We start from the raw sequence: 26,618 nt of genomic DNA, 5'->3' as shown, positions 1-26,618 counted from the left end.
TCATACTTTTTGCACAGTCGCAGTTCAAACATCGGTAACGTTTCAGATTTTTGCATTGGTGTGTATTGGGTGGATCACACTTTTTCAAGCATTTTCAAAGCTCAGCTAATCATTCACACTTCCAGATAGAAACTCCATTCAAACTTTGAAATATTCAACTATTTGTCAACATTCAAGCCTGTATTCATCTTTCTCACAGCATTCATACTTTTTGCACAGTCGCAGTTCAAACATCGGTAACTTTTCAGGCAGTTTCAGATTTTTGCATTGGTGTGTATGGGGTGGAATGTTGAGAGCCAGAGTGGAGGAGCCAACTGACAGAGTGGGGAGCACCTCAAAAAAATTCAGAAAATCTCGTCTTCAACTCGCGCTTGCATCCACAATTTTCACTCCAGCAGAAAAATAACCACATCAGCTTGTAGGAAAATTCGTGCCGGTCGCTAGAGTGGTTCTCTGGAGCCAATCGGACAAAAACTCTTGGCTCAGTGGGCGTTTAACTGAAAGCAACACCGACCAACTGCCGCATCAATTCCCATGAAACTGATAGGAAAAATATCTGGAGGCAGGCAAACACATCCACTTTTCTGAACTGCTCCACAAGACACATTTTTGACCACACACACACAAAAATTTCACAAAATGGTGACAAGACTCTCATAGTTTTGACCATATCATTATTTGAGTGATAGCAGTTACTGTTTTGGAGGGAGAAGCATGTTAATGTGAGGTGAACCTCAGCAGAAATCACTATTAAATCAACTCTCACAGTCCGTTGCCGCGACCACCCTGGTTACCGTCACTGTGGCAACCGAGATAGAGAGACAGATTTATCAATGAGTCAGTTTACTACACCCAGTGTATTACAGAGTATATTTCCCAACATTTCAACTATATTTAACTATTATCTTTTCATTCATTCAAGCCAGAATCTCCATCTAAATATTGAAATGTTCCCAATCACTGACACATTGACATTTATTTAACGTTTCAGTCCCATTCAGAGTATTTGATCCATTCTCACTGTAACATCTCTTCATACTCCTGTTTGGCTCACAGCTTATATTCTATTTTTAATCCTTCATTCTCACCCAACTATTAGGAAGCTTCATTGTCTTCAGACGAGACTTCAAATAAATTCAAGCCACCAATTCAGTCTGGCCTTAGCTTTTCAACAAACCCTAAATTATTTCACAGTTTTTAGATATTCTGGACATTATTCAAAGTTTTCACAGCCAACAATCCGCATTTGGCGTCAGCTTTTCAAAAACCTTCAAATATTCAACATATTTCATATATTCTGGACATTATTCAAAGTTTTCAACGTCAGCAATCCACATTTGGCGTCAGCTCTTCAAAAACCTTAAAATATTCAACATATTTCATATATTCTGGACATTATTCAAAGTTTTCAACGCCAGCAATCCGCATTTGGCGTCAGCTTCTCAGCAGGGTGCATTCACAACCGCAAGTTCTTCAGGACTTGCCTTCTCTAGTTAGGATTGTTAGGCAAAGTTTATTGCTTTGGGCGCCAAACGTCTCATAAACTGATGGTTAAGAAAGTTTTTCTTTGACTTTTCGCTAATTAATTACGTGTTTATTTTATCCCCCCTTCAGTCTCCACCACATTGGACTATCCCCTCTTACTGCGCATGTGCAGAAATGATTCAGCGAAAACTAGCAAAACAAACCGCGCGAAAAGAAGTAAAGAGGTTGAAGAAAAACGGAGGAAGCGGGAGGAAAATGGAAAGTTTGTGGCAAAACCACCGAAGATGAATAACTTTTTCACGGCGGCCACTTATGATGACAACACTCCTGAACAGCTGTAAGAAGCAGGCGCTGCTTGTGTTAGCACTAGCGATGCTAACAGAGTCAGCCCAGCTAACGTTAGCAGGATGGCTCGACTGGAGATGCTAACACAAGTGTGCGTTCACTCTACATGACGAATAACAACTAGTGAGTATTAAACTGTCGGAATGGTAAATTATACTAAAGCAAATTGTACTTAACGTATGAAAAGTAAAAGTACTCGTGCTGTAAAATGGCCTCTGTTAGTGTTTTTATACATGATGATTAATATTGCTGCCGCGTTCATGTGTATCATTTTCCTGCTGTAGATGTTTTAGGTTGAGCTCATTTTAACTACTTTATCTACTGCTGGCTACTTTAATCTACAGCGTTGCATCATATAATGTAAGAGCATCAACTTCAGTGAAGTTAGTTTTAAGTTGGATATTCGACATTCGCAAGCCACTCACACATTTAAAGTGCACCCGTATTGCAGACTTTACAGTAAACACACGGAGAAGACGGCTACAGCGTGTACCGACTTCCTGTTTTCAAAATAAAAATGTGGGATCCTATTTGAAGCAGAAATACTGTGTTTAAAGCTATTGAGAAGCTATTGAGCTAAAATGCTGATATTTACATATAAACATTAATAAAAATATTTACAGATGTAAAATGTAAAAACAAGAGGTGTATCTCATGCAGCCAGTGTAGTTACATGATCCCAACATGATTTTGAGTCAATTGATCACATGACCTGGAAGCTATTGAGCTAAAATGCTAATGACCTGGAAGCTATTGAGCTAAAATGCTAATATTTGCAAATAAAAATTAATAAAAAATATTAACAGATGTAAAATGTAAAAACAAGAGGCGTATCTCATGCAGCCAGTGTAGTTACATGATCCCAAAATAATTTTGAGTCAATTGATCACATGACCTCGAAGCTACATCTTCTCTAAATATTTTTTATTAATTCTTAGATGCAAATATTAGCATTTTAGCTCAATAGCTTTAAACACAGTATCTCTGCTTTAAATATCCCACATTTTTATTTTAAAAACAGAAAGGAAGTCTGTACACCGTGTGTTTACTGTAAAGTCTGCAATATGGGTGCACTTGAAATGTGTGCGTGGCTTGCGAATGTCTGTCGAATATCCAACATAAAACTAACTTCACTGAAGTAGAGCACTATAAGTTTGTAGTATGGCTGCCCTGTGAAGAGCCATGTATCTGTAAAAAGTCAGAAAAACAGCCTGTTTGTCATCCAACTGGGATATGAAATAGTTTATTTATCTTCAGAAGGAGAAGTTTCACTACATGTACCAGAACATCAGTCCAATCCTTCCGTTTATTGCAAACATTCATGTTCAAAATCATCGCTTGGATTAAAAGAGTTTTCACTGGACAGGAAGGATATGAAAAAAAAGTATCTGTAAAGTAACTGAAGCTGTCAAAAAATGAAGTAAAGTCAAGCTTGTGTGCTTTAAAATGATTAAAGACATTTTAATTTGGTATTTCAATATTATTTGTCTTTGTAAGAATTCAAAGCACAGATAAAATGCCTTTTTCTATTGTCAGTTGCTGCCTATGGCCAGCAGGTGTCACTGTTGTCATATGAGAAATACAGCACTCGGCTCTGAGTCACACTTTGGGCTTAAATTTCCTAAAAGACGGTCTTTTAATGGTCCCATTAAGCGTATTTCTTATCATCTGGTGCAGGTTTGTTCAGGTTGTTTTTAATAATAAATATCTATCGAAACAAATGAGTCACAGTATTCAGATCAACTTAATAAAAAAATAGACTAATAATAAATAATATGAAGTACAAAAAGTATTCATCATACAGAATGGTCCATTTCAGAATCGTATGTATTAAATAACAGTTATTGATGCACTGAGGTGTAGTAACACGTGAATGTTTATAAACTGCCAGCTGCCGTTTATAAACAGGCTGTTTTTCTGACTTTTTACAGATACATGGCTCTTCACAGTACAGCCATACTACAAACTTATACTGCCAGCTGCCATTAATATCATTATTCATTTGTCAATATTTTAAATCTGAATCAAATGAATGTAGTTGAGTAAAAAGTACAATATTTCCCTCAGAAATGTAGGGTAACAGTATATAGTATAAGTTTAAATTCCTCCAATCAGGCGACACTTTTAGGATTTAAAGCCTTTTGTAGTCCGTTTCATTTTTACATATATAAACAACCTTATACAACTTCACTGACCACAGAAAAAACTATTTACTTGCGCCGTCTTTCACACCTGTGCTGCTGCGACAGTGACGTCAAAACAGTAGGAGGCTAAAGTAAAATCAGAGACTGTTTACTGCCTGTGTGAGTCTGAGTCACTGCACCAGTGAGAGCACGGACATGTGATCACAGGTGAAGAGGAAAATACATCTTTGAGTTAAAAGATTGTGTTCTTAAAGAAATAATAACTCACCTGTAAACAGAGACGAGATGGATGAATGACATAAATTAACCTGTTGTTTTTCTTGTTTTTCTTTCTGTTTCAGTGTCGAACACTTTGAGCTGCATTTCTTCTTTGTTTATCTGTAAAAGTGATTTTTTCTCTGCAGAAACAGTTTGTAATGAAATCGCTGCTGAACCAGATCCCAGTTTAAAAACAGCAATTTAGATTTATTATTGTGTTTTATTACTGTTATAGGATTCTGTATGAAGACTGATGCTGTTCCTGTGATTCAGCAAAACACACACACACACACACACACACACTGCTGTGGCATGCCGGTTGCCGTGGTAATCAGACTGGTAGGCCGGCTGCTGCAGCTGTGACTCAGCTTGTTGCCGGGTGAAGCAGTAAAATACACAAAGTGTTTATGTTTTGTGTTTATTGTTTATTATCTGCTGGTTGCTATAGAATAGAGTAGTGCCTATGTAGGCACTGAATAATTGATAAAGTGCATATATATTATATAGATGTATATGTAGCGCCTCCCCACTGTGGGTTTAATAAAGGAATATATAATTAAAGAGGCAAACCTAAAGTCTCAACGCTGTTCAACTACAATCAGCCAGTTGATATCACTCAAAAGCAACAAATATGATTCAGCTGTTAAAACAGGTGATTTATATGGTCATCAAAAAATCATCTTACAGAGATAAAAGCCCACATTATGTCATAATGTCCCCAAAACCCACATTTTTGTTTTAATATCCACCAAAATTTGATACACGTCTGAAATTTTCAAACTTTAAGGGTTTTGTTTTTTTGCCCCTAAATAATGCTGACAGGTACTACAGCAAAATCAAAGAGTGTTTGTTTTAATAGTGGAGCACAGTTGGAGGGATGTGGGAAGTAATTATCAAACAATTTGGGAGAAAAGTACAAGCTTTCAGGAGAATCTTCCTCAAAGACATTTATGTTGCCGCTCATTTGTTCACTTGAAAAGTGATGGAAGAAGTTGCCTGAAACATTTTTTTAAAAAGGAGGTGAAACAATTATAGTCAAATCTTATTTAAATGTGAAAGAGGGAAAACTCATCATCAGACAGTAGTGGTCCAGCAGCAGCTGACATAGAAGCAGATTAGCTTGCTTGCAGGTTGAAGCAAATACCTCCAGGTTTTAGAGAGTGTAGTGGTCTCCTCGGGTGTTTGGGGTAGATCCAACATGCACACCTCCCACATCTCAAAAACACGTCATGCAGTCCTGAACAACAAACAAGCTGACTGGGCGACCTGCGTACTGAGGACCTCTGTTACAACAGACTCCATCAAGGTATGTAGATTTAACAATATCACAGTGAAGAAATACTCTGCTACAAGTAAAAGTCCTGCATCAGGGTCAAAAAACAATATATATTCAAATATTGAATTTTTGTTTTTGTTTACTGTCTTGTAGTTTTCATTACACATTTGCAGTTGCTATTATTTATTGATTTATTATTATACACTATTTTTTCGGTGTTGTTTTTTGTCCTGTTCATGTTGGTCTGACTGTTGCCACCTGTCACCTGTGGTTCAGGCTGCAGCAGTGGAAGTATTCACATATTGTACTTAAGTAAAAGTAACAATACCACAGTGTAGAAATACTCCTGCATCAAGGTCGTTACAATAAAAATATGCTCAAAAATGACAATTATTTTTCCCCTCTTGTATTTCATTCTTTAATAGTTGTGTTTTAATCAGTGATTATATTAGTTTTGTTTTGTGTTTGTTCTGTTTACATTGGTCTCTCCTGTCTCCTCTGTTGTCTTTCAGGAGGTGACAGTGAAGTTTCACTGGAGTCTCCTCTCTTCTTCTTCCATTTGGGAACGTCTCTCACTCCGCTGTGTGTAGCTCCGCCCCCCGCCGGCCCGTCGCGTCCTCAATACACAACAAACCTCCACCAGACACGAAGCCGCGTCAAGTTGACGGCACTCAGCGAGGACCGGAAATACGGACGCATTCAAAATAAAAGCCACAAATAGGAAGTATTGGAAATCTGGGAAAAAAATAAAGTTCCTCGAAATTCTTTTTGGTTTTATCATCAGTTTGTCAACCGTACAACCGAGTTTTGGAAAGGGGCTTCAAATGCTACATTAAAACAGAACATTATAATGATTTCAGTGTATAACAGGTAAGACAAGTTAAACGTGCACATTAAAAACAGTATAAGATGCACCAAAGATGCGCAAGTAATGTTATTTTGAGAGATACTACTAGGAGAAAACAAACAAACTAAATATAAGAGCAATTCTTGAATGTAAAAACAGAAAACCAGAAGTCTGTTTACCGCAAATGGCTGTTAGTCAATGTAGATTTAAATACACAAAAAAAAAGTCCTCTTTTTTTTTTTTTTTAACCAGCAGCTGCATTTAATGGCAAAAAGACATATTTTTTGGGCTATAACAATTATTGAAAGTGAAAATGGATGAATAAATAAACTCTTATTACAAAGTTTTAATATTTTTATTTAGTCAGAGCATCACATTACTTTGTGAATGTACAGTGACAACAGATTTGCAGTTAAGTCATTAAACAGATTTGTATTTCAGTGTGTTACCTGGTATTCAGAGCAGTAACAGTTCCTTATCTTAAAATCTGTGTATGAAGCTTGTATGAGCCGCTCTGTCAGAGTGATGGTTCTGTGTTTACAACCTGTTGTTATGTGAATGCAGGTTGTGCAGCCTCATGTGGCTCTGCTCTTATTCATAGTCTGCTGTATTACTACTTCCCTTTCCCCTGTGGGCTTCAGAAATAAAAAATGAAGTGGCATTGCTGCCAGCCTCTGTGCTTAGGTGACACACGCTTTTAATTTGAAGTGTTTCCGGTCGGAACAGAAGCTGTTTAGTAGGTGAGATTTTTAACGTGAACGTGTCTTTTTGTCCACTTTCAGCCGCCTGTCCTCTCAGAGACTGAGGTGTAGCGCGGACATGAAGGTTTCAAGGCCACGTTGTCGCTTCGTAATGTCAGGTTAGGAGAGCGAAGCGTCGCCATTATTTAGTTTTTACTCCTCGGTGACCGTTATCTCTGCGGGCTAGCTGCTAGCTGTGCGGCTAGCTGGGAGGCAGAGAAGGACTTCCGGTTGTACTTCAACGTAAAGCCCGAGCTAAATCGACGCGCTGTGTTAGAGCTTTAAACGCCAAACTCCATTTAAAAAAACACCTTTTCCCGAACTGTACCGCTGAACACGCCGTAAAACACGCATAAGATATGTTCTGGAGGCATTTAACCCTTGTCTAACTGTTACTGGATGATTCCGCACATGAAGTTTAGCTATTTGTTTATTAATAACAAGCAAACGTCGATCAACTGTTAACGTTAATTTCCCCTCAATTGCGCTACCTAGCTAACGTTAGCTACCGATGTTGGCACTCGTTTGGTGTAGGTATCGAATGTTAAATTAAACCTTTAGTGAAAGTGACACAAGCCGAATTTATTAATAGACAGTGCTAATTGAGAAATGTGTAAGAATTTGGCCAGATATACAAGTTACATGAACCTACAGAGAAAACAAGTCCAAATACGCTGGATAATTTATGGAGTTCGGCGACACTTTCTCAGCTTTTTCTGTGTGTAATCGACGTTGTGCCCCCACTTTGAAGGCATTAGCCTTTTTGTTAAAACTACCTCCAGTTTGACAATTTTAAATATTATTTACACCTTAAACGTAGCACTTACTCTATCATGAAATATACATTAAAGGGGCACTGTGTAGTTTTGGAGAAGAAATTCCACCTCATTTACAATATTAATCAGGTGAAATTTATTTTTTCCCAATACCTTAATCTATGCTGACGCTTTTATTTTGAAGTGCGCTGTTCCCGTTTCCGTGCCGCTCACTGCGCAGCTTGACGCAGTTGTTTTGAAAGCAGCGGCCGACAGCAGCTGAGCACTGCGGTGTTTCTGGGCAGCGGTTATTATCCGAGCACCTCACCACCGGAGCTCCGGACCTCTCTCGTTTCGCACTCCTCCTTCTGCTTTTCTCTCGTTTGTGTCTTCTCGTACACATCTCCAGGGATTTTCAACAGATATATAATCACTAAATGACAGCCTCTCTCACCCGCTGGGAGGACAGCTGGTGCGGTGATAACGTCGGGGGGGTGATGCCCTTGACTTGGGGAGGAGGAGTTAGGAGGAGATGGGGGGCTCCGTCATCTAATGCACCGAAAGAAGTGACATTGTAACTGTGATCTTCATTGGCAGGGCTGTCAGGGATGCGGCGCATGCTCTGCACGTTCATTTCATCCCTGCCAGCCGCCGAGCAGCAGCGTCCTGCTGAGAGAAGCCATCGAGTGGAAATGTTGTGCATCTGCAGGGAGCCCCGGCCCGGGAGCTCCGCCGGTCAAGCTGAGGAGGCCTGAGCGGCCTCCACCTCCGGATTAGATGGTTGCAGAAGGCAAATGTGCATGACAAGATAAACAAAGCCGGAGGCTGCAGATAAGAGAAGCTGTGAGTCTACTGTCTCTTTGGTTGACATTGTTGCTTTTTTTTGGGGCCTCTTTGTGTGCCAGACTGTGTTTGTGGGAGTAGATGTTCCTATCAATAATACATGTAATGGGCAGCAGCCTCTGAACTGTCTATGTAGGCTTGGCTTATTCTTCTATCTCCTAAAAGAAAGGTGGGTTTGACTGGAAATAATGGCTGACCACGAGGACGCAGAGCTGTCAGAGTCCCTTCAGAAGGAGGAAGGATTTTCCAGCGAGCAGGAGGAGCCGGGTACGGACTTTAAATCTAAAAGTTTGCCTATTTTGAATGAAGAAGGCCCACAAGAGGAGACCTTGCTGGCCAGTTCTGTGCGGATGTCCATAACGGCAGAGGAGAGCGCAGAGTTCATCCAGCTCCCGGCCAAGACCGAGTCCTTCCAGGCCGAGTCCCCGACGAGGACCAACTACCTGCCCAAGCCGGGGAAGTCGGCGCTGAACAGGCCGAGCTCGTACATGGAGAACACGGAGATCCGTAGGAGTAAAAACATGGCGAGGAGGAAGCCCCCGGGGTTTTTCGCTTCCAGGCTAGCTCAGATTCGTCTGCCCAGCAGGAAGTACCTGAGCGTTTTCTTACAGGACTCTCGCTGCTTCCTGTTCTGCATGTGCTACCTGACGTTCATCCAGTCGCTCATGGTGTCGGGCTACCTCAGCAGCGTCATCACCACCATAGAGAAGAGGTACAGCCTGAGGAGCTCCGAATCAGGCCTCCTCGTCAGCTGTTTCGACATAGGGAGCCTCCTAGTGGTCGTCTTCATCAGCTACTTCGGTGGGCGGGGCCAGAGGCCTCGCTGGCTGGCGGTGGGCGGCGTGTTCATCGCTGTGGGCGCCGCCCTCTTCTCCTTACCTCACTTCATCTCGCCGGCCTACCAGATCCAGGAGGTCAACTCATCGTCCGGCAACGAAGGCCTGTGCATGAACAGCAACGCCAGCGGCAGGGACCGTGTCGACATCACTTCCTGTCCCAGAGACCAGGAAGGCAACGAGCACAACCTGTACGTGGCGCTGTTCGTCATTGCTCAGATCCTGGTGGGGATGGGATCCACGCCCATCTACACGCTGGGACCCACCTACCTGGACGACAACGTCAAGAAGGAGAACGCCTCGCTGTATCTAGGTAAGAGCCGCCGCCAACCAGCCAGCTGATGTCACTGAGTTGTCCAGGTTGAATGTGAACCAATCGGTGACATCAGTTCTGCAGTGATTGGTTGAATGATAAACAATTTCTGTTGTTGTATTCATGTTTGTTGATGTTCACACTGAGCACGATTCACACCTGAACATCTGTCTCTTCCCTCCACACCTCAGTAGAAATAAGGACACAAGCAACCCCAAAATACAACATTCATACTGGTGACAGCTGACAATAATCGTTCCTCATGTTCAGTAATCACGCCATGTGGCTTAAGTTTTAAAGGAACAGTTCACCCAAAAATGTAAATTCAGTCATTATCTCCTCCACAAGCTGATGGTTAGTCGGGTAAAGTTTCGTAGTCCACAAAACATTTCTGGAGCTTCACAGCGTTGCAGTGTTCTCCTAAACACCTGAAGCAGCTGGAGACTTGATTTTAAAACGTTAAGAAAAATAAATAAATGTCTCCACACAGCTCGTCTGGTGTAATTCAAGTCTCTGGAAGCCCAGAGATCTCAAATTTAGACTTTATTTACATCCTCGATGTGCAGTCGAACTGGTGCGCTCACTTCAGTCGGGGTGCGTGCTAACGCTCTTAGCTTAGCAAATAACGTCTTTACAAATGAATCAGAGACTTGGATTACAACAGAATATTTCCTTAAGTCAAATAAACGTCGGTAATTGTGATAATTTCACCAACCGAATAGACGATATAAAGGGTACATGTGAAATCTTCCATATTTCAAGTGAGAACAACATATTTGATGACTAGCTTCCGTCAGACAACAGCTAACGTTAGCGCTCCTAGCTAATGTTACTGTTTGATAGCGTTACAAAATATGAGTCATCACATTATCTTGTTATTCCAGCATTCGAGCCTCCCACCCTGAGAGGAAAATGGCCGCCTTGTGAATACGGTCTATTGTCTGACTATCACATCTGGATGTGTAAAGCTTAACAGATCATTGGTTTAAAGCCAAAACTGTCATTTACATATTAAAATTATTATCTAAGAAAACAAAAGAGGGTAACAGCTTGACTTTATCCTGGTGTCTTTTTGCAGGTTAGTGTTGGACATGTTCAGATACTGTTCAACAAAAACAGTTAAAATAAAATACCACCCTTCCCGGATCACCGATACTCGGATGTCAGTGACTCTCTGGTAACGTTTGTGAATCAAGTCTGACTTCAGCTGCGTGTTGAGTTATTTAAGACCCAGGTTTGTGGTGGAGTATTCCTTTAAGAGTCAAGGTACACAGGATATTTTAAAGGTAAATATCAAACTGTTAAATATTTAAGTACCGCAGTTAAGCAACATTAAGCAAATGAGAACAAATTAGGAACAACAAACGTCAAAAGAAATAATTTAATAACAGAAATTTCAAAATTAAAAATACATAAAAATACATCCTTTGAACATTCATGTGACTCATTCATGGCCAAAAGTATGCGGACACTGATATATTACCCCCATATGTGTTTGCTGAACGCGTCATTCTAACATCGCGAGCATTAATCTGCTGTTATAACAGCCTCCAGTCTTAGGGGGAAAGGATTTCCACCAGATGTTGAACTGCCTGCAGGGATTTGCTCCCGTTCAGTCACAAGAGCATTAGTGAAGTCCAACAGCGATGCTCTGTGCAGCCCGGTCCGGTTCCTCCACACCAAACTGGGAAAACCGATTCTTTGTGGAGCTGCTGTGCACGCGGCTGGCTGTGCATTGTCGTATGAGCCAAACGCAAACTGTTACCTCAAAGTTTTAAAGCGCGCCATTGTTTAAAACATCATTGTATGCAGGCCAAAGATACACTGGTCAGCCTCTGTCAGCAGAGTGGACAATGTATGACTGCACATACATTCACCATTCAGCAGCTGTGTGCATTTCAGCAGGTGGCGGTTCGAAGATGCCGCTGTAGTGAGCGTCCAACAGCACATTTGTCACATCGCCTAACATTTTAAAGGAAAAGTTCGCCCAAAATGGAAAATGCAGTCATTATCTCCTCACCCCCCTGCTGATGTGGATAGTCGGGTGAAGTTGCAGCATTACACTTAACAACTGGAGCAGCTGGAGACTTGTTTTAAACCTAAAAAAAAACACCTCCCCCCTCCTAAAAAAAACCCCAACTGTCTCTATGCAGCTGGTCTGGCATAATCCACGTTTTCAGAAGCGCCGAGATCCCGAACTGATTTGAAAAGACGTAATTTCCCCTTTTTAAACCTGAAATCTTTACTTTAGCTGTTAAGCTAACAGTGTTAGCATGCAGCCCATCTGAAGTGGGTGCACGTTCTCCAAGTGCGTCAAGAGGGTAAAAAACATCTTTCTGAATAAATTTTTGAGATCTCTTGGCTTCTGGACACTTGGATTACACTGTACTAATGGTATGGAGCCATTTTATGTTTAATTTTTTGTTGCTTTTCATGTTTTAAATCAAGTTTCAAGCTGCTTCAGTTGTTTAGCAGAACGCTGCAACACTGTTCTGCTGTGAAGCTCCAGAAATGTTTTGTGGACGACGATACTTCACCTGACTTTCAATCAGCGTGGAGGTGAGTAGACTATGACTGTATTATCGGTTTTGGATGAACGTGTCCTTTTACGTTACTAAGTAGGCGTCCGTGCCGTGCTCAAAGGAACGTCAGCAGAGAGGCTGACATGCAGGAAGTTGAAAGCCACACTACACGTCAGACACTTGCTCCAGATACTTCTGCAGCCAAACAAACCATGTGACCTTCGAACGGCTCCCTCTTCCTTTCCCTTTCACATGCTTCCCCACAAGTTCTCGCCCCAGTGGACTCAAACAAGGTAAAGCCTAATTAAACCAACAAATGAGAGCCGGGTTATGAAAGAGAGGAGGGGGGGCGGAGGGAACGAGGGGAAGGTCTTATACGCATTCCTGTCGTTGGGGAGAAAAAGAGGGAAAAGTCCCATAGTTGCTTGGTGCTGGTCCGAACTCTTTTCTTCTTTTTAAAACAAGAGAAGCGAGAAAGAGAGAGACTTTGATCAGTGGAGCTGCCGGTTGGTGGTACGATGTCACCTGTGAGGAGGCTGGAGAGTGAAATGTGATTGGACGCTCTCCAGGTTGTAGTATAAAACAAAAAAAGGGAGGGATGAATGGGAAAAGTTTAATAAATCTATCGCTTTTGGCTGCAGTTTAGTAAAATAAATGAGCCTATTGGTCCTAATTTCAATGTAAAAAAAGAAAACATTTCCCATATACTGTACACTGCATGGCCAAAAGTATGTGGACACCTGAACAAACCCCCACGATCTGGAAAGCATCCAAAATGATGACATTTAGAGCCGGGTATTGCCGACAGAGATTTACTCACCAAATGAAAAAATCTAAGGCGTTAAGTTAGGAGCGATATTAGGGTTTTAACAATCGATATCGGATCATTCAATTGAATATTGTTTTGTCAGATGTTAATATTATTTTTTAAAGCCTAACCCCAGTCAAAGTCGTGCCAAAAGCTGTTGAATTTTTTATCATTAGTGGAGCCGGCAGTCGGTGGTACAGGGTTACCTGCAGGGCTCTGGAAAATATGGAAGACTGTCAAAAACGATTTCAATAACTTTTTTAGTCGTTAGAAGTTTGGAAGAAGCTCAAACAGTCATGACTGCATGTCATATTGTGCAACAGTTAAAGGAGCACTGATGATGATGATGATGATGATGATGGGCCATCAGTTTGAAAGTTGTGCATGTTTACCAGGCAGGACAGATCTAATGAAAAGATTAAACTGAATTGCATCATAGGAAGTTTGAATTTATCTGATCAGAAAGAAATGATCTGTTGGTTGTAACTTTATCTACTCTTACCAGCCACTTTGGCTCGTAACCAAAAAGTGTCTGGCGAGACCCACTTGACCAGTAAACTCTGGCATTCAGTTGCTTTTGTTGCTGCTGAATGAAGACATTTGTTTCCCGGCATTAACAGTTTACGGTCAGCAACGGCAGAGCAGAGCAGAGCAGAGTGTCCCTGTCAGCAGGAGTAAATGCTGTTTGGCTGCAGAAACATGCTGCTGTGGTCGGTTGGTTTAATGGCAGCTGACAGCTTCTCCAGTCACTGGAATGAGGACAACGTCCACTTAAAACCATCACAGAAAAACATGAAGCAGCCAATAAGACTGGGCAGTAATCTATATTATATCATTACTGCAAGATGAGACTATTTATGGTCATAGATTTTTGATGTTTTTATGTCATGATTGTGACGTGTGTTGTCTTTTCCTGGTTTTAAAGGCTGCACTACAGTAAAATGATGCAATTTTCTGAACTCACCAGTTCTTCTTGTTCTAATTGTTGATTATTGATCAGAAATCTCATTGTGTTAATATTTATAATAGTCCTCCTAGTTTGATACTGGTAAGTTTTGTGGAATAGGTCCGGGCCCCGACATTGGAGAGTGTCTGTGGCAATAGTTTTTGCAGTTTCGTGTCCTGCACCGTTAGCTCATCAGTCTTTGTCGGCGACTTTTCGGCCTATGGAGCATATTGGATCAGCTGCTGAGCCCGGCGGTGGGAGAAATCACTCTGATTGGCTGTTCAGCTCGGCAAAACAGTGCATGAGAAGAGAAGCGGAAAAAGTCTTCTTCTTCTTCTTCTTCTTCTTCTTCTTCTTCTCTTCCTGGACCTTTGGATCCAGAAATATTTTTTCACTTTCTTAACATTGAAAGCATTTGTCAGTATTATTATTATCTTATTATTAATCATTTTCTTGCCAGAAAGACTACATTTACTTTCTTCATCTTCTCTTCTTCTTCTTCTTCTTTCCTTTGACTAACCTGCTGCCGTGGAAGCACAAAATGCCACATGTTATAATTATGTGAAGCGTTTGTTTGCAGATTTGACCTCCTCTGACTTTATTTCCTGAGTTTGGATCTACAGTGCGTCTGATATTGCCCATGAAGTGAGCACAAAGGGCTGACTGTACACAGATAGGCCTCTTATGCTACTTAGCCTACTTAGGTTATTATGTTAGTGGCCGAACATGAGAACGCGCAGACAGATGATGTCTTGAGTAAATCTGCAGCTGTACCGTGGATTCAGCAGGAATGCCATTGAGATAGACCTCAGCTGTATGCATTCAGCCCACTGCCTTATCTCTGCAGACACTCTTAAAACACAGATTGATCAAGCGCTTACAAAAGCAGAGGTGGAGGAATTTCCTGGCACCGGCCCGAGCTAAATGCAAACCTAAATCAATCTGCAGCGTTTGTCTGGTAATCCCTCGTCAGATCAGTGCTGTCCTCCGGTTTATCTCGGCTGCTAATGGAGATAAAAGGCCAACTGAGAAGGAGATTTAAACTTTCTAGTGAATCTAAAGTCAGATGGCGGCGCCCGCCGGGAGCCCCAGCGGCGACACAGCGCAACATATTCTGTTTGGGTCCTGCCCCGCCCTCAAATATTAGGAACAAAGGACGTCACAGCGGGACAAAGATGGGGTTTATTCCTGCTTCTCTGTTATTAAACAGGGAATCCAGCTGAAGCCAAGACATGAGCTTTGTAGCTACTTCTGTTTCTAGTGCTGCTATTAGTGGTGGTGCAACTGGTCCAACATATGGCCAGAAGTATGCGGACAGATGACCGTTCCACCCGTATGTGATAGTTGATGGTGTCGACAGCCTCCGCTCGTCTGGTTTCAGTCCGGCTGCAGGGCTTTCGCTCCTATTCAGCCAAAAGAGCATCCAGTAGTGAGGTCCAGTAGGGTTTCAGTCGACGTTATCGTTAACAAAGCATTTCCACCACCGATGGATTCAATCATTGAAATCAAACAAGGAATATTTTATAGTCCACCTTTCATTTGCCATCACACGTGTCAATTCGTCTTTGTGTTTAATGGCCTGGACTACATGTATTTTTTACATTATCACTCTCTGCAGTCAGGTTTTTGACAAGTGGATAAAACATGACGATACTTGCCTGTTCTGATGTATTAAAGCTAAAGGGTTTTAAAAGGCCCGTGAAGGAGCTGTTGGGCAGACCGTTCAGTGCTTTCGAAAGCAATTGGTGTAAATCAGTCCTGAAACACACAATACTCAAGTTTAAGAAGGTTAAAATGGACAAAACATGATCTTGACTGTCTGTATTTACTCAAAACTGCTGATACAACACGAATGAGAAAAGGTAAAGACAGCGAAGGTCCTGATTCTGGCCCAGTTGTTGGATTTACTCCACTGTTTTGTGCCAGTACGGGCGTAACACACTTTCTGTCTGCTCTAGAACAAACACTCTGGTCCATTTTGGCCCTGCTTAGCGTTAGCCTACATATGAGATCATGCCCAAAGGCGCAACAGACATCCATTAGAATAATTCAGCACAATATTGCTTTGTAACCCCAATAAGAGACGCTCTGTTTGGCTCCACACTGCTGCCACTTGAATTTTGAATGTGCCAGCTCAGAGACGCAATATGGTCCTCACTGAGTCCAACAGCGCCAGTTTGTGTTTGGCATGCTTTGTCACGCTACAGCGCTGCATTCGTGACCTCAGACTTGTGGTTTTTGTGAGTTTGTACTCCTTGTTCTGTACAACAGAACTGGCAGAGCTGTCTCTACAGTGCTGTAAAGTAAGAGCACTGAGGCTTGAATTGTTTGACGGATGTTAACAGGATTTAAGTTCAAAGTCGACTCAGACATGTCTACATTTCTCAATTACAGAAACATGGTTGTAAATTGTGTAAATGAGCTTTTCTGTCATGTTCAGTCACTTTTGGTTGTGCCCATGCCAGACAGGAAATTGTGCAAGATGTTAATTAAAGAAGTAATAACAAAGTCATGTCTACATTCTGATTTCCTCTTTTCTCAGAGGTTAGTAGTGTTTTTTTTTAAACCTGTGGTCTCACTTTGGAGGTGTTCAAGTCCTGTTAGAAGTTTTGTCCGAGTAGCCTGATGATTATCGGACTACTTCGCCCCTTCTTTAACCACCCTGACGTCGTGTTCATGGCAGCTGTTTAAGACTTATTTATCTAAGACGGTTGTATTTTCTCCCGTGCCTGTTTGTCTGCTTGTTGGTTTGTCGGCAGAATTACACAAAAACTACTCAACAGATTTCCATGAAACTTGGATGGAGGAATAGACCCTGTTAACTTTTGGTGCTGATCCGTACAACATCCTGTGTAGCTTTACGTCTTCTGTCGCTTTATTTCACTTACATGATGTACGAATTCTCAATCCTGCCAACAAAAGCACTGATTGCTTGGTTGTTTTTTTAACTGGGGAAACCGCTTTCTACTTAATTTCTGGTTGTGTTTTTGATGCTTTGAGTTTATATAATGTCAATAAAAAGTCGCAATTTACTTTTGTTCAACAAACATTTTAAAACCTGAAGATATTCATTAACACGGTAATAATTATCAACTAACCGTCGTCGGTCAACCAGCTCACTGTCTGAGCATTCAGACCAGAGACTGTTAGTTGGATCTGTGTATTTAAAATATAATGAATTTAGTTTTTTTCCCCAAGTAATACAACGACAACACCTTCATTAATGCAGGTTTAGATTTAAACATTTTCTCTCCTGAAGAGCTTCAGATGTTCTTCAAAGCCTCGGGTCCACTCTCCCAATCCTCAAACATGTCCCGAGGTTCGGTCGTCATGTTTCCTGGTTTATCAGGAAAACTGTTTGTGTTCGCGAATATCGATCGAGCCGCGGTCAGCGATGGGTTGAACGTGAGTCAAAGCGTCTTTACACCACTCAGTTCGATGCGGAGGGCTTTTATCTGCCGGTGTGAGTGGATGAAGTGAAATATGTCCCGTGGAGCTGAACGGTTAAAGCGAGGCACTCACAGGCAGTTAGTGGTTAAACACCTGCCAGGGTCACTAATAGCGTAATGTATGCACTCACGCCAGCTACTTTGGATAAAAACCATTTATCGACTGGTGTAACTTCTGTGATCCATTTGGATCCGGCATATATATGAGTGTATGCAGCAGGTCAGTGTTTATATTAAAAAAGCACGGTGTCGGGTCAGGTTTGACTTCCTGTCGCTGGGCTGCAGAGGCAGTAAGAGATTGACACCGGAGGTTTTTTGTTATTAATTCCAGGCTGCTGATTCCTGCAGAGACGGACTGAACCACAAAACTCAGACTGAAACGTTCAGAAATCAAAACAGACGCTGTGTTCTGTCTTTCTCTCAGCCGAGTATATTGAAGGAAATAAGCCGTAAGTGTATGTTTCTAACTTTGCTGACATTTTACTAGTTACTATGAATATTTGTCTTCTTTTTCAAGGTTGTTTTATTTCAACCCTTTTGCAGCCGGTCATTACTAAAGTAAGGAAGCCTGTTCACAGATCCGATGTCGGGGCTGGCATCCCGTTGGGAAGTTGTAGCGAGACAGTGCTGTGTCAGCAGGTCGTCATGACAACGCTGTCGTCCCATAACATTTTCATTGTGTCTGCCCTCTTTCATCTCGCCACGGACCGGGCCTGGCCGGGCCTCAGCTGTGTCTGTCTGTCTGTCTGTCTGTCTGTCTGCCTCCAACGCGACGTCTCATGGCTCCTCTCCCAGCATTCAGCTCCGACAGAATGCAGCTGCAGTTTTGTTGCGTTTAAATCGATGCACGTCACAAATAAAAGCCATCCATCGACTGGAGAAAGATGGAAATGAAACCTCAAATAAAACCTGGCAACTGAAATCCTGATTTATGTGTTTTGGTTTATGTTAAATGGATTGAAAGCTCACAAGCGTTTTGGTTGTTGTTTGAGGTTCAGGTCTTCCTCCGGCTCTCAAAACCCTTTTAAAAAAAGCACATTCAGAATTACATTATACATTTATTGCAGCAGTGACTCTCACACAGCTTTTCCTCTTATTTACAGCCGCTATCGCTCTTTTTAACGGCTGTGTTTTGATGTGTGAGCCTCCATACTGTATCCCCGGTCAGCTTCAGTCTGGTGTCCAGCTGTGTTGAGCCCGGTTGAACTGAGACTGAGAGAAGTTCGTGATCCAGGCAGACTGCTGTCAGCTAATAGTGCCACTTAGCTCCATGGCTAACTGAGCTAGTCATTAAAGCTAACAAAAGCTACAGCAAAGAGTACATAGTGAGCAGCAGTTAGCAGTTATGCTGCCCCCTTTTTTTTGGAGCTGCTTCTGAATTCTGGCCATTTCGTACACATTACACCTTGAAAGAAATACAAACAATACCAGACCTTTCTTCATTTAATCCCTGTTGTAGAGTGGCAGATAACTGCAAATGTGTCTTTTGTCAGTGAGGCAGAAACACCTGAGAGGCCTCTCTGTACTCTGTTAGCTCACCTTGACAGCACCAAGTGCCTGTGATCACTGCTGAGGGTATAAAGAGCCATTAGAGTATGATTACACTACATTCAGCAGTTAACAACACACTGTTATAATAGAAAGTTGCCTCTCAGTTGTGTGCACAGATAAGAAGAATAACATGTAATAGCTAATTAGCTACCTGCTGACTGCAAGAGCTGCTGTTGCAGGCAGTAAAACATGACTCACAGCACAGTCCAGAATGTGTTTTAAACCAGATCTGACCAGATCAGACTGCTCGGCTGAATCTACCTGTTGTATAACAGGCAGCGTGCGGTATTAAAAGGCACACAGTGTAACTTCAGCACACTGGATGACATTTTGCAGGGATCACTTTACATTTATGTCTCTTAAATTGGCCACTGTCAGTTTGACACGATGTCAAACTTCATGTTTTCTTCCTTCAGGGTCTCACGAAGTGTCAATACACAGGCTCCCCTCGAGAAATTGTATGGCTGATTTATAGTTCGTTTGAAGGATGGATGACGATGGCGCTAATATGAAAAAGGCGACAGCCATGGTCAGAGGATTAGTTTTCCGGTTTGTCCGTCCCATTCTTGTGAAGGTGATATCTCAAGGACACCATGAAGGAACGTCTTCAAATTTGGTACAAATGTTCACTTGGACTCAAAGATGAACTGATCAGAATTTGGTGGCCAAAGGTCAATGGAAAAAAGTGTGGCGCCCCCGGTCTACACAATCTGACTCAGACTCTTTGGCTTTGGCCGATATTAGATAGTATCGAATATTGCGATATTTTCACAGTATCGATTAGGAACAGCTGTTATGTCATCTTCGGGCTTGATGCTGTCGTTGTCGCCATCAGCCAGTTGGCTCGGCTGGAGTCTCCGTGCAAATGAGCGACAATCATATCATCTTTTGCGATATTTGGGCGGGACGATATCGGTGTCACACATCATTAGAGCTGCAACAATTATTTAAATTTTCTGATCAATCTTTTGTAAAACGTTAAAAAAGTTTACATCCACTTCTCACTATCGGTGTCATAATGAACAAACTGAAGTTAATTCTGCTGTCACAGTTAGCGGCGTTGACGCAATAGAGCCGAGGACAGAGATGAATAGTTTTCTTTCAGTTTTTTTTTTTTGCCCCACATATTTTCCTTTCTGGATCAAATACTGTCCGTGTAAGTTTCCAGGAAAAGAAGCCTCACGCTGGAGGATCGGACCGTGTCAGGCCTCAGGCTGTGGTGGATTTACTGGATGAAGACGCGGAGGAATCAGAGTCACGGCCTGCTTTCAGTAAACGGGTTAAAAAGGCAGAACGGTGACAGACGGGAACGATGGGGCTGAAAATCAGTTTGCTTTGATACCAGAAGATTTCCCTCCATCAGCACAAACACCGCTGTCTCAACATCAACATCTCTCCGTGTCTTCATCCCCTCCCATCTCCCTCTTTCCTTCTCGTTTGTCCTCATCTTTCTTTTTCTTTGTGCTTCACTCACCCTCTTTCTTTTGTCCTGTTTAACGTCTGTCAGGCTTTTAGTTTCCACACACCTGCTTTGTGCACATTTTAATTGGTGTTGGACTTCAGACCTTCAGTCCACCAGAAATGCCAAAATATGAATAATCAAAGCGGCGGGGGGTAGCGACAGATACCTAAACACATACTTGCCACCCTCCTGATTTTTTCCTTGGAGACTCCTGGTTTTTATCGCCCTCTCCCAGTTTCCTCCCGGGGTCACAGTTCTCCTGCATTTCTTTCGATTATGACAATTTTTCACACTTTTTCCTCTTTTATTTATCACAACATGTCTCTGACTCTGTACAGCGTGTAGTCTGCTGTAAAGTTGCACAAGTTTTAAAGACAAGGGGCTGCGAAGTCTGCCATGTCGGTTTTTCTGTTCAATTCCCATCGAGAGGCTGACAAACAGGGCAGTGGCGTGTACAGACTCTCTGAAGGGCAACAAATGAATGAATGAAAAGTGATAAATATTACTTTACTCCATGAGGCAAAGCGTTTGTGCTCCTCCTCCATCTCTCCGTCTTCCACCTTTTTTGTTTTTTCTCACTTTCTCTCTCTGGCTCCTCACATGTCAGCGTTTCCCGGTCATCTGCACAGCAGCAGCCCGGTCGTCTTTTATCCCTCGGCTGATGGTCGGCATCACGTTGCGTAACACGGCCGTCCGCCAGCCGAGGGTTTTCCCTCCACTCCTGCTAGATAAGGGATTATCCTCAATGCCGCCGGGTCCCCTTGGAAAGCCCAAGTCCTCAATCCCATTGCTTTATCATCCCGGGCTCTGGCTATCCCGGTCAGATGACGTAATAGTCGAGTGGAGAGATGTGATGGAGGCTCGGAAAATATGCTGCTGTGAAGATCCTCTGCAGATGACTAACTGCAGTGCTCACACTGAGGCTGGCACTTCCTTTGGGCCTCTGAAGAAGAAAATATCAGGCAGTTAAACATATTGATTGAACTATGAAATACGAATGAAATTATGGCTGAACAAATCATTTAATATTGACAAAATCACATTATGGCCATGGCGTGTTATTTTTTAAACTTTGTTTTTTCAGAGATGGTTCACTTGCAGTAGGAACGCCCTGATCTGAAGCTGCCCAGTACAACCACAGACGGATCCGTTGGCCACTGAGCAGCTCCACCGGAGCGGTTGGGGTTAAGGGCCTTGCTCAAGGGCACCTCAGTGGTGGTAATGAGGGAGGGAGAAGCGCTGCCTTTCACTTTTCCCACCCAGATTTATCCTGCCGGTCCAGGGATTTTAATTTATATAATGCAAATGCATATTGCTCAGCCATCGACAATATCTTATTATTCATATATAACATTTATTTTGGTAATTAGTTCTGAGTTTACTGGATAATTGACAATTTAGTTAATAAAGTCATTGTTTAAGTATTTTGACAGGTAAAACTTCCTAAATGTGGGAAGGATTCTCTGTTTATTTCAGTTTCATTTAATATCTTCAGGACAAATGTAGTTTGAAGATGCGAATTTCTTTTTTTTCATGAATGAGTGATTAATTGTTTAAATGATTATAAGATCAATAGATGGTGAAAAAAGTCAGTGCAGCTTTGTGTTATCACATGATAATATATTTAAAGCTGCAACGATGAGTCAGCTAATCGATTCATCAGTTAGTCAACTCTTCACCAACTATTTTGTCATTTGTCAACATATCAAACATTTGCTGCTCCAGCCGACTAAATGTGAGAATGTGCTGCTTTAATTTCTCGTTTATGACAGTAGATGACGAGTCTTTAGGTTTTTGGACTGTTGGTTTAACAAGCAGCCCTGATAACTGTTGATGCATCACTAGCAACCTGTCATTTTATTTTGAAAAGCACAACATTGGCGGATAAAAGCTCGTACAGGAGACGTCTCTGAAACGACTACTGACATGAACCCAGAGCTCCCAGTGAGTTTCCCAGGACATTTAGATAACCTTCAGTCTGGACCAGTGCCTGAACCCAGCTTTGAGTTTTTATGTCACGCCACCAAATTTTTGTGTTCGCTTTCAACTTCAGCCAAATACTTTAAGATGTTAATTCCCCTTAATTGGAGAAATCTTATTCTCAGCCTCGAGCAGGCCCCTTATTACTCGATCATATGATCTGCACACATGACCCACACACATGGCCTTTTGTACCCCGCTCTTAATGCTGGATTAGTTTCATTTAAAGCCTTACATAACGGGTTAAAGTTAGGCAGTTTGGATCATTGAATAACTTTGACACAGAAGTTTAGATGCGGTAGAGCTTCTCTCTCTTTAAATCATCTGAAATCATAAGAAGGATACAGTCCAGGAAGTGATCAGGATGAGACGTCTGACTTAAGACATTGATCGGTTGTGTAGAAGAAACAGTTTTGCTCAATATGTCATGTCATTTCAAATTATACCCACTAGTTAGTCACTCTGTCTGCTGACATCATGTGTGTTCCCCTGACAACTTTTTCTGTCTGCAGGAAAAAGACAAGAATATACACAATGAGGGAAGTTCAGAGTGAAAAGTTTTTATAAAAAAAAAACTATTTTAGCTCTGAAAGTGGATCAAGCAGCCAATCTTGCAGGTTACTGTGAGTTATGTTGAGTCCATCCTGAGCAAAGTATAATACGAATTATTAGCGTCAGACTGATGTCAGAATCAACTTCTTTCTCATGTTTGCGGTGGCGTTTCGATCCATCTGTGAAGAAATTCATTTCCTCGCATTCGGGGTGTACGTCTGTAATCAAGAACACAAAACAAAAAGCCGAGGCATTAGGGCCAAGAAATTGCTGCTTCTGGCTTTAGTGTTCGAACACTATTCTTAACTCTTGTGTCCACTTCTCTCCTCAGCCATCATGTATGTAATGGGAGCACTGGGTCCAGCTGCTGGTTACCTGCTGGGAGGAGTCCTCATCGGGTTTTACGTGGACCCCAAGACTGTAGTGAACATCGATCAGAGTGACCCTCGCTTCATCGGCAACTGGTGAGAACAATCTGTCTGCTTTAGGCTTTATATTCGTTTTTATCTCTCTTTAGATTAGGCCTTTAAAAATGATGTGCGTGTCGATACTGCAGAAATGAGTATATAAACTGTTTTGTGACAACACTTCTCTTTAAGGGCAGGAAACATTTTGTTCCTGCTCAGTTCGGTGCAGAAAGTGTGATTCAGAAGCTGTTTTCACAGCAGAAAAGTGAATCTCTCGAGCACATTTTGAAATCACACTGTGGGCAGGAAGAAACCTCACTTTTTTTATTAGATGCATGTTTTTTTTGCTCTTTCGGTAAAGTTTTTGTACATCCATCTGTAAATCCGTTGGCGTGTATGAGATGCGGTTAGTCATCTATTTACAGCTCGGAGTGATATCATCCTCTAACTGTTAGCATAACCAGTGACTCACTCGCGCACAGCCACGGGCTTCCTACATGAATTATAGGTGATGATTGCAGGAAGAGGCTGGATGAGGATACCAGTGAAGCCTGACTCAGGTTTATTTATTAATATTTATGCACAATAATGAGGCATGAAATGATTCCAGACTCCAAGTCACCTCCTGACGGCACTTTGTTTTTCTTGTATTTTCTTGTATTTCAATCCTCCAGGTGGAGCGGGTTCCTGCTGTGTGCCGTGGCCATGCTGCTGGTCATCTTCCCCATGTTCACCTTCCCCAAGAAGCTGCCGCCCCGACACAAGAAGAAGAAGAGGAGGAAAAAGGTGAGCATGGACGACCTGTCCAGCGACGACGACGTCCTCAAGGAGAAGAGCAACAACAAGAGCCAGACGGTCACCTCGTCCATGGGCTTCGGAAAGGACATTAAAGGTACCAGAAAACTGTGGGACATGTCAGCGAGGGATGCTGATGAGATGATGACAGAATCTAAAATTTAGAGCTCCACTATTCCAATATTGATTCAATTAGGGATATTTCAGTTACAAAACCAATTTTGTTTGGATATGAAAGAGATTCAGAGAGAACTGAAGCTTTAACTTGTACCAATGGATGAATGAAGAGACATTGTTTGATGATTTCAGCATCTAATTAGCCTTTGAACTTCCCCCAGTGCCTACATTGGTACATTTGTTTATTGTGATGTGTAAAATCCACAACATTATGAGACCTTTATTCTCAGCAGAGAGAGGAGTGTCAGGAACAGATAACAAAAAATTCAACTTTTCTCTCTGTTTGTCGGTCTTCTTCTCCTCCTCCTCTGTCAGACCTGCCCAAAGCAGCGGTGAGGATCCTCAGCAACGTGACCTTCTTGTTCGTCAGTTTGTCCTACACGGCAGAAAGCGCCATAGTCACCGCTTTCATCACCTTCATCCCCAAGTTCATTGAGTCTCAGTTTGGCATCCCGGCATCCAGCGCCAGCATCTACACCGGTAAGCCTCAAGAATTCCCTCAAGTTACCTCATCGTCCAGCCCAGTTTCTGATCCAATCTGAAATCTCTGATGTCTGTTTCCTTCATTTACTGACCTCAAAAACATGATCTATCGCTCATTAAACCCTCAAATTTGGGAGGAATTTGAGCATCTTAAAGACATAATGTCGTCTTGCTTCTCCTCTGAACGCTGCTTTAATACCTCGGCTAGCAGCTCCGACAGGATGCAGACAGACCAGAATATTCATACAACACGCAGGACTTTAATTTCTGCCGGTTCAGCGCCGCTCTGCTGGTTTTATCTTCAGGAGAGGCTGTCGGCCCAGAGCAGCAAGCCAGCACACATTAATAATAAAGAAACTGCTGGTCTTCAAATGAAGGGGGCACCTGGGACACAGAACCAGAGCACTGAGTGCATTACACACACACACACACACACGCATTTAGAAACACACACACTCTGATACATGCATAAACAGGCATTTAAGCTAATACTGCTCGCACACAACATGCAAACTGTATGTAGCAAGCTGAATTTGACATATTAAATGCTAATTGTGAGCTTTACAACATGCTAATGTACATTCATGCATCAGTGGCAAAGGCGCCACCTGCTCATCAGGAGCGGTAACCGGTTGATACTTACTCACACACAATGTAAGAGCAATTTGGGTTTCAGTATCTTGCACAAGACTCAGACGTAGACGTAGACGTAGACTGCAGGGGACAGAACCACCAACCCTGCGATTGGTGGACGACCGCTCTACCTCTTGAGTCACAGCCGCCCCACTTAGTTGCGTGAAGTGGGTGTGAATAATACGTTGTCAGTTTTGCAAAGTGGACTCGGAAGCTATTCGACTATGGCTGCAAGGTAAATCGTTTCAGCATCGACATCTCAGTATCGTGCAGCCTGTTCTGATGGAGTCCACTGGAGACTTCAGCAGCTGACATGTCCTGGAGTAGCCGTCGTATCGAGGATAGACCACTTGGCCTCCGATTACAACACCGTCTGTCTTCTGGCGCCACACATGATTGTATCAACAGAGCTGACTGTGATGTGGATATCCCGGTTTGCAACCGTAGACCTCCATTAATAAAGAGGTGTCTGTAAAAAGGGCTCAAACTGCAGACAAAGACGATTATTAATCTTTACATCATGCGTTTTTCCATCAACATCATAACACCTTGTGTGAAATCTGTGGGAAGAGCTGGCTGTTTTTCAGGGACGAGACACCAGAGGAGCCTCCAGACTCCGGCTTTGAGTCTTATTAAAGAAAAGGTCACTTCTTTGTGGACGCAGAGAGGTTAAATGACGAACCGTAGAGGAGTATGGCATCGTGTCAAAGAAGTCCTGTGTCTTTCAGGAGTGTATCTTTAAAGATAGAGAGGCACTCAGAGGCGTCTCGCTGCTGTGGCTGATAACGAGAAGCTGAGAGGATTGAAGGCCTTTTGGACTGATGAGGACTGTTCTGGTTTTCTGTAGCGGCTGATAGCAGAAGTATTTCCACACAGAGAGGTTTATGTGGCACCTTTGCTTCTGTCTATAGGTTTGATTGACGTGTTTGCAGATAGTCAGAGTCTTTATTATTTCACTGTAATGACGCACGATTATCTAGTTTCAACTGACCAAACTACGAAAGAGTGATG

At 42.3% G+C, this 26,618-nt stretch overlaps 1 protein-coding gene across 5 annotated transcripts in view; it reads left to right on the top strand.

The window, feature by feature from the left end:
• Positions 1-1,496: 1,496 nt before the first annotated feature.
• LOC311266434 (solute carrier organic anion transporter family member 5A1-like) overlaps positions 1,497-26,618 on the top strand; it is a 39,619-nt gene continuing 14,497 nt past the window's right edge. Inside the window, exons 1-6 of one of the 5 annotated variants that reach the window (XM_084368790.1) lie at positions 1,497-1,953; positions 4,468-5,538; positions 8,448-9,842; positions 23,444-23,576; positions 24,194-24,411; positions 24,807-24,971. In XM_084368790.1, the coding sequence (XP_084224916.1) occupies positions 8,882-9,842; positions 23,444-23,576; positions 24,194-24,411; positions 24,807-24,971 (1,477 nt within the window). In that variant the 5' untranslated portion in view covers positions 1,497-1,953; positions 4,468-5,538; positions 8,448-8,881. Of the gene's footprint in view, positions 1,954-4,467; positions 5,539-7,072; positions 7,096-7,159; positions 7,215-8,079; positions 9,843-23,443; positions 23,577-24,193; positions 24,412-24,806; positions 24,972-26,618 lie in introns of those variants that run through there. The other 4 variants (XM_084368791.1, XM_084368793.1, XM_084368792.1 and 1 more) reach the window with 4 other exon arrangements.

Source organism: Pagrus pagrus (assembly GCF_965226575.1).
Source record: "Pagrus pagrus genome assembly, chromosome: 12".
In the NCBI taxonomy this organism is placed as follows: domain Eukaryota; kingdom Metazoa; phylum Chordata; class Actinopteri; order Spariformes; family Sparidae; genus Pagrus; species Pagrus pagrus.
This window is presented reverse-complemented; position numbering and strand designations above follow the sequence as displayed.